General features: G+C 32.1%; 2 protein-coding genes across 2 annotated transcripts; both read left to right on the top strand.

Annotated features, from left to right (window-relative positions):
• Nucleotides 1-4,976: 4,976 nt before the first annotated feature.
• LOC135126428 (beta-1,3-glucan-binding protein-like) lies at nucleotides 4,977-6,825 on the top strand. The gene is made up of 2 exons (XM_064052480.1): nucleotides 4,977-5,622; nucleotides 6,277-6,825. The coding sequence occupies exons 1-2, from the start codon at nucleotides 5,241-5,243 to the stop codon at nucleotides 6,717-6,719; spliced, it is 825 nt and encodes a 274-aa protein (XP_063908550.1). The 5' UTR covers nucleotides 4,977-5,240; the 3' UTR covers nucleotides 6,720-6,825.
• Nucleotides 6,826-7,245: 420 nt separating this feature from the next.
• LOC135141138 (beta-1,3-glucan-binding protein-like) lies at nucleotides 7,246-8,330 on the top strand. Its single transcript, XM_064072022.1, has 2 exons — nucleotides 7,246-7,646; nucleotides 7,694-8,330. The coding sequence occupies exons 1-2, from the start codon at nucleotides 7,286-7,288 to the stop codon at nucleotides 8,098-8,100; spliced, it is 768 nt and encodes a 255-aa protein (XP_063928092.1). The 5' UTR covers nucleotides 7,246-7,285; the 3' UTR covers nucleotides 8,101-8,330.
• Nucleotides 8,331-8,650: the final 320 nt, after the last annotated feature.

Raw genomic sequence — 8,650 nt, 5'->3', positions numbered from 1 at the left:
CGAGATTCTGCTAATTTTCGAAAAATTCTTAAAAAATTTGTGTATTTAGAGAATGATGCGGAAAGCTATTAAAAATCTCGTTAATTTATTAACGCGAAAGTTTTTCTCTTATCTTCAAAATTCGTAACAAAAAATAGAGAAACCTGGACTTTATGACATAAAATATTAGTCCGAATGGAAAACTGGAACTAAGGATTGTACTGGAATCTTGTAATTCATCATTTATTGTATTCTTTTATTCAAAAATATGTCTCACTTAACTCCAAATAAGTAAGAAAATTGATGACAAATTTACTTATTACTAAAAAAAATAACATTTTAACATACTCATATTGTTTACGATCTCGAGATTCTGTTAATTTTCGAAAAATTCTTAAAAATTTAGTATATTTAGAGAGTGCTGCGGAATCCTATTAAAAATCTCCTCAATTTGCTAAAGCGAAAGTTTTTCTCTTATCTTCAAAAATCGTAACAAAAAATTCAGGAACCTTGATTTTATGAAATCATAAAATATTAGTCCGAATAGAAACCTAGAACTAAGCATTGTTATGAAATCTTGTAATTCATTATTTATCATATTCATTTATTCAAAAATATCTCTAATCTAAGTCTAAATAAGTACGAAAATTGATGACAAATTTCATTATTAGCAAAAAAAAAAGACAATTTAATATTCTCATATTGTATACGATCTCAAGATTTTGTTAATTTTCGAAAAATTCTTTAAAAATTAGTGCATTTAGAGAATGCTGCGAAATCGTATTAAAAATCTCCTCAATTTATTAACGCGAAAGTTTTTCTCTTATCTTCAAAATTCGTAACAAAAAATTCAGAAACCTGGATTTTATGACATCATAAAATATTAGTCGGAATAGAAACCTAGAACTAAGCATTGTAATGAAATCTTGTAATTCATCATTTAGTATATACATTTATTCAAAAATATCTCTAACCTAAGTCTAAATAAGTACGAAAATCGATGACAAATTCCCTTATTAGTAAAAAATGACATTTTAGTATTCTCATATTGTTTACGATCTCAAGATTTTGTTAATTTTCGAAAAATTCTTAAAAATTTAGTGTATTTAGAGAGTGCTGCGGAATCCTATTAAAAATCTCCTCAATTTATTAAAGCGAAAGTTTTTCCCTTTTCTTCAAAATTCATCACAAAAAAAAAGAGAAACCTGGACTTTATGACATCATAAAATATTAGTCCGAATGGAAACTTGGAACTAAAGATTGTACTGGAATCTTGTAATTCATCATTTATTGTATTCTTTAATTCAAAAATATGTCTCACTTAACTCTAAATAAGTACGAAAGTTGACGACAAATTTCTTTATTACTAAAAAAAATGACATTCTAACATTCTCATATTGTTTATGATCTCGAGATTCTGTTAATTTTCGAAAAATTCTTTAAAAAATAGTGTATTTAGAGAATGGTGCGGAAAACTATTAAAAATCTCCTTAATTTATTAACGCGAAAGTTTTTCTCTTAACTTCAAAATTCGTATTCAGAAACCTGGATTTTATGACATGAATTATTAGTCCGAATGGAAATCTGGAACTAAGGATTGTACTGGAATCTTGTAATTCATCATTTATCGTATTCTTTTATTCAAAAATATGTCTCACTTAACTCTAAATAAGTACGAAAGTTGATGACAAATTTCCTTATTACTAAAAAAATGACATTTTCACATTGTTTTTTTATTGTTTACGATTTCAAGATTCTGTTAATTTTCGAAAAAGTCTTAAAAATTTAGTGTATTTAGAGAGTGCTGCGGAATCCTATTAAAAATCTCCTCAATTTATTAACGCGCAAGTTTTTCTCTTATCTTCAAAATTCATAACAAAAAATTCAGAAACCTGGATTTTATGACATCATAAATTATTAGTCCGAATAGAAACCTAGAACTAAGCACTATAATGAAATCTTGTAATTCATTATTTATCATATTCATTTATTCAAAAATATCTCTAGCCTAAGTCTAAATAAGTACGAAAATTGATGACAAATTTCAAAATTCGAACAAAAACAACAGAAACCTGAACTTTATGACATAAAATATTAGTCCGAATGGAAACCTAGAACTAAGGATTGTATTGGAATCTTGTAATTCATCATTTATCGTATTCTTTTATTCAAAAATATCTCTAATTTAAGTCTAAATAAGTGCGAAAATTGATGACAAATTTCCTTATTAGTAAAAAAATGACATTTTAACATTCTCATATTGTTTACAATCTCGAGATTCTGTTAATTTTCGAAACATTCTCAAAAAATTAGTATATTTAGAGAGTGCTGCGGAATCCTTTTAAAAATCTCCTCAATTTATTAACGCGAAAGTTTTCTCTTATCTTCAAAATTCGTAACAAAAAATTCAGAAACCTGGATTTTATGACACCCTACAATATTAGTCCAAAGAGAAACCTAGAACTAAGCATTGTAATGAAATCTTGTAATTCACCATTTATCATATTCATTTATTCAAAAATATCTCTAACCCAAGTCTAAATAAGTACGAAAATTGATGACAAATTTCCTCTTTAGTAAAAAAATGACATTTTAATATTCTCGTATTGCTTGCGATCTCGAGATTCTGCTAATTTTCGAAAAATTCTTAAAAAGTTAGTGTATTTAGAGAATGGTGCCAAAAACTATTAAAAATCTCCTTAATTTATTAACGCGAAAATTTTTCTCTTAACTTCAAAATTCGTAACAAAAAATAGAGAAACCTGGACTTTATGCCATCATTAAATATTGGTCCGGATGGAAACCTCGAACTAAGGATTGTACGAAAATTGATGACAAATTTCCTTATTAGTAAAAAAATGACATTTTATAACATTCTCATATTGTTTACGATCTCGAGATTCTGTAAATTTTCGAAAAATTCTTAAAAAATTAATGTATTTAGGGAATGCTTCGGAAACCTTTTAAAAATCTTCTTAATTTATTAACGCGAAAGTTTTTCTCTTAAGTTCAAAATTCGTAACAAAAAATTGAGAAACCTGGACTTTATGACATCATAAAATATTAGTCCGAATAGAAACCTAGAACTAAGCACTGTAATGAAATCTTGTAATTCATCATTTATTCAAAAATATCTCTAACCTAAGTTTACATAAGTACGAAAATTGATGACAAATTTCCTTATTAGTAAAAAAATGACATTTTATAACATTCTCATGTTGTTTGCTATCTCGAGATTCTGTAAATTTTCGAAAAATTCTTAAAAAATTAGTGTATTTAGGGAATGCTGCGAACACCTATTAAAAATCTTCTTAATTTATTAACGCGAAATTGTTTTGTCTTAAGTTCAAAATTCGTAACAAAAAATTCAGAAACCTGGATTTTACGACATCATAAAATATTAGTCCGAATAGAAACCTAGAACTAAGCACTGTAATGAAATCTTGTAATTCATCATTTATTCAAAAATATCTCTAACCTAAGTTTACATAAGTACGAAAATTGATGACAAATTTCCTTATTAGTAAAAAAATGACATTTTATAACATTCTCATGTTGTTTGCTATCTCGAGATTCTGTAAATTTTCGAAAAATTCTTAAAAAATTAGTGTATTTAGGGAATGCTGCGAACACCTATTAAAAATCTTCTTAATTTATTAACGCGAAATTGTTTTGTCTTAAGTTCAAAATTCGTAACAAAAAATTCAGAAACCTGGATTTTACGACATCATAAAATATTAGTCCGAATAGAAACCTAGAACTAAGCACTGTAATGAAATCTTGTAATTCATCCTTTATCATATTCATTTATTCAAAAGTATCTCTAACCGAAGTCTAAATAAGTACGAAAATTGTTGATAAATTTCCTCATTAGTAAAAAAATGGCATTTTAATATTCTCATATTGTTTACAATTTCAAGATTCTGTTAATTTTCGAAAAATTCTTAAAAAATTAGTGTATTTAGAGAATGGTGCCAAAAACTATTAAAAATCTCGTTAATTTATTAACGCGAAAGTTTTTCTCTTAACTTCAAGATTCGTAACAAAAAATAAAGAAACCTGGACTTTATGACATCATAAAATATTAGTCCGAATAGAAACCTAGAACTAAAGATTGTACTGGAATCTTGTAACTCATCATTTATCGTATTCTTTTATTCAAAAATATGTCTCACTTAACTCTAAATAAGTACGAAAATTGATGACAAATTTCCTTATTACAAAAGAAAATGACATTTTAACATTCTCATATTGTTTACGATGTCGAGATTCTGTTAAAATTTGAAAAATTCTCAAAAAATTAGTGTATAGCTAGAAAAAATTTCGTTTGGCGTTAATTTATTAACGCGAAAGTTAGCCACCTCCTTTGTCCATTTCACTGTCTTACTTTATTTAGTTTACAATGAAATTTAAATATAGCAATATTTTTTTTATTATTTTAAACCTGAACTTTATGACAACAAATAATATTGCTTTAAATAGAAACCACGTCGTAAACACTGTACTGAAGTCTGGTAATTCATCATTAACCATATTCATTCTTTCAAAAAGGTTTTCTCTTGGAAAAAGGTGTAGAAACATTGACTTCATGACATCATGAAATATGACGCCAAAAAGAGCCTCGACCTAAAACTTAATCTAAATCTTTCACTATTATTCACTTTTTTTTAAATACGCAATTTGATAACAAAAATCAATTACACATATTACCTAAAAAAAAAAAATGTAACACTTACTTACTGTCTACGTGAAGTTTTGTTTTACCGGAAAATGTCTTAAACTCTACAAAATTACAAGTATTCAGGAAACATTATGAAACCATATTACAAAATCTGCTTTATTTGTTGTTGTTTACAACTCTTGAATATTGGCAACATCTTCACTCCCCACGTACCAAAAACTTCTCCAAACCCAGCTTTCCGAAATCCCCCACGCCTAAAAACACACGTTCCGGCTGCCTCACCGAAAACACCCACCGCCCGCTTCTTCAGTAAACACCATCACTTTCACCAGTTCCGTCCGTTATCGCCCGCATAATCCCATGCTTTCCGGGCCTTCCCTGCCGTCAGTCGCACGCCAGTTTCCCTCGATAACTAAAAATCAGCACGTAAACAATACCGTGACTAATGATTCCCGCGAATCGCACCGTTGAAAAACCGGATTTATTTCAAGACCCTCGGGGTTATCAATCGACACATTAAATAAAAACCGTCATCTCGCTAGCTCGCCATTCGAAAACCTACAATCGATACGTTACCGTGATGGCGGCATTTTGTTGCAAAGTTGTGCTATTAATCGCCGGATTCGGAAGTTGTGTTCAAAGTGCAACCCATAATTACCGACCATTGAGATACACCATTCCGCGACCCTTAATACAAGCATTCAGCCCGCAGGGACTGGAAGTGAGCATCCCTCATACTCCCGGCATCCAATTATTCGCGTTTCACGGGAGTATTAATAAATTTCTGGATGGGACCGAAATAGGGGATATGAGGAAGCACGTGCTGGAGAGAGACGGCGAGAGGTGGGCGTACAAGAACTCCACGGTCAAGTTGCGACTCGGGGATAAGATCTACTATAGGTTGTATGTCGTCAAGGATAACCTTGGTTACAGATTACAGCACGGAATGTTCGAGGTTAAAGGTAATTTTCCGGTTGAATATCTCACTCATTGTTCATATTTCGCATCCTAGCATTGGATAACGCACTTGCAAACATTTTCTCGTCTCAATCAACACAACTAATAGACGCGTTTTAACCTACTTCAAACACCATTACAAGGTGAAAGTTTCCTTAACAACACTCATCCGCAGAAGTAAGTAAAACATAAATCAAAAATGTCTCGACTTCTTTGACCATTGAAAATATTTCACGATCGAATTTCGACACGAGTTACAACCTTTTGTGCGTCTTCGATGTCATAAATCGCCGTTTACTACTACAAATAAAATAAAACTTGATGGTTTTAAAGCAGAACAATAAAATCATTGATGTTGTGTTTGAAGTGTGAAACAAATTGTGAAAATGCAGAAATTTCTTTCATCCGAAAATTATTAGGTCGATGCCTCAAGGTAGCCCGCTGGGACCACCGCTCTTTACATTTTACATAAACGACTACTAAATATGCATGAAAAACAGCTTCTGCAAACTTCGTTCGAGTGTCAGAGTAAAGTTCAAAGAGTGGCGAGTGCATAAAGAAATTAAAATGATGACGCAATGCATAGAAATTACCTTAGTTACCTACCAATAAAGCAAACCTGATCATTTTTGTAGTACAAACTTTATCTCTTGTTGCAGATTTTTCGCTTCCGGACAAGGAGTCATCTGCCCCCGAAGAGGCGGTTCCTGCTCCCACCCCCCAGCCCCCGACGCTTTGCAGTCGCACTGGCTCTATCTGTGAAAAGGTGGTGCTGAATCTCACGCAGAGGGTGTGCGATTTGCAGCAAGAAATTGACTCCCTAAGGGAGACGAATGATATCTTAAAGGATATGGTGAAGAAGCACCCCACGACCTCGACGACCCTCGCTTTGGACGGCGTCAAAGTACAGGATGATGAGCTGGGGGTGATCGTCCAGGCAATTATCGAAGATAAGTTGGGTTTGCCGTTTAAAGTCGACAATATCCAGAGGAAGAGGAACGGTCTGGTGCAATTCGAAGTCGAGAGTCTGGAGAAGAAGCTGGAAATTATTAGGGTGGCCAAGACGAAGCTGCGGCATTCCAACTTCAGACTAGTGTATTGAGCGTAATTGAGTATTAATTATTTATTTATTTATTTTTATATTTATTTGTTTTTGTTTATAAAAATGCAAATTTGTAAAAAAAAAAAAATAAACGACTTTTTGATAATCAGTTGTGTCATTAAAAGCTTTATTCAGGGATTCGCATGTTTATATTTTATGCAACAGTGAATTACTTTGAACGTCGTCAGAAACAGTGATTATTTTTTAATAAATAAGATTTCATACTTTGCGTTTATTATTCAGTAGTCAGAATTTGTAAACCAAGCGTTCGAATACAAGCGGGAAATGTAATTGACTAATTTGTTTGTTGATTATAATATGTAATTACCAAAGGAATTAATTAGAACATTTTCCATTTACAAACAGTAATTAAACGCCAGCATCACGAACAACAACACGAAGTAGAAGCTTCACAAGGTTTTTTAAGCTCGTGTTACTTAAATTTGATCTATTTTCAATGTTAAATAAAGCAAAACAACAACAGTAAGATAATTCAAAAAACCACAAGTTAAAAGGTTATCGTAGTTTACAGCAACCAAGACCTCAGTGTTCCAAAATCATACAACATGAGAACACGCGCTACGAACTTTTTCTTACTATTTTTTTTACTTAATTGTGTCTTTGGCGGAAGAAATCATGACTTGGTTTTAAATGTAGAAATCGAAGCTCTTACTCCTAAAGGAATTCAGGTCACCCTTCCAGATAGCCCAGGTACTACATATTTCGCTTTTCATGCCAATATCAACGATCCTATTACAAAAAGCGACCCTGGAACCATTTCTGGAACAGTATATGAAACAACAGAAGGAAAATGGGTCATTCGCGATTTAAACGTCCACTTAAAACCAGGAGACACAGTCTACTACTGGGTGTTTGTTCAAACTGGCCGCTTGGGTTATCGTAAGGACGGACGACACACCATAACAGGTTGGTACAACTTAGACCATAATTTCGTCAAAGCAATATCCTTCTAGGTTCATTCGCTGAACCAGAAAGTGACACTCCAACACCATGTCCACCACAGTATGAAGCCTCCACTCTATGCAAGAACATGGTGGTTAATTTAACAGAAAGGGTATTTGAGCTTCAAGATTCACTTGCTTTGGAGCAAGAAACCAACAAAATTTTGAAAGAGTTGGTCAAGAAGGATCAAAAATTGTCACGAACTCTGGTTCTGGAAGGTTTGGGTGTAAATGACGAATTAGTCAGGATTGTGGGAGCAATTGTGAGAGATAAACTCGATTTGTCTTGTGGTATTAAAAATGTCGTGCTCAGAGATGACGATAAGGTGGAGTTTCAGGTTGATAATATTGACGAAAAGGTGCAAATTCTTCAAGCTGCCAAAACCAAACTTAAATATTCCAGATATGTTATTACTTAAGTAAATGTAAAATAAGGTTGTGAGATATTTTTAGTAGTTCAATTATAAATTGACTCAGAAACTACACACATGTCTATAAAAAAAACCGCTCTAAATTGACGCTCATCTATCTAGTAAAGTCCATGACGTCGGTATAACAGGTTAGTGCAAAAATAGTACTAGATATTCTTTGAATGAAACATTTCCATTTTCATCACCACAATACTGAATAAAACAAGATGTTTTGCAAATTTTTTGCCTTAATGACGTTCCAACCTCACTAAATTCCCACGAGTGTGTAGGTTTCGAATTACCATGACGAGGCGGTGGTCCAAATGAAATTCTAATTAGTCTTTCCTGCAGACCACTGAAAACGAGTTTTTTTCTCTTGTCATAATATCACATCCACATCAACACACATATTTTTAAAGAACCCAAAAAAATACATTAACTCTTGAGTTTTTATTATGAATAATACGCGAAGAACATAAAAAATAAACCAACTTTGGAGTTGGGTTTATTTTTAAGTGCACATCACGGCCAAACAATGGGTGATAGAAACCTTGACTTT

The sequence above is a fragment of the Zophobas morio genome, unplaced genomic scaffold (assembly GCF_036711695.1).
Source record: "Zophobas morio isolate AGI-343-1 ecotype UQ-CSIRO unplaced genomic scaffold, CSIRO_AGI_Zmor_V1 ptg000002l, whole genome shotgun sequence".
In the NCBI taxonomy this organism is placed as follows: Eukaryota; Metazoa; Arthropoda; class Insecta; order Coleoptera; family Tenebrionidae; genus Zophobas; species Zophobas morio.
The sequence above is the reverse complement of the archived record's forward strand: the minus strand, read 5'-3'. Positions and strand labels throughout refer to the sequence as shown.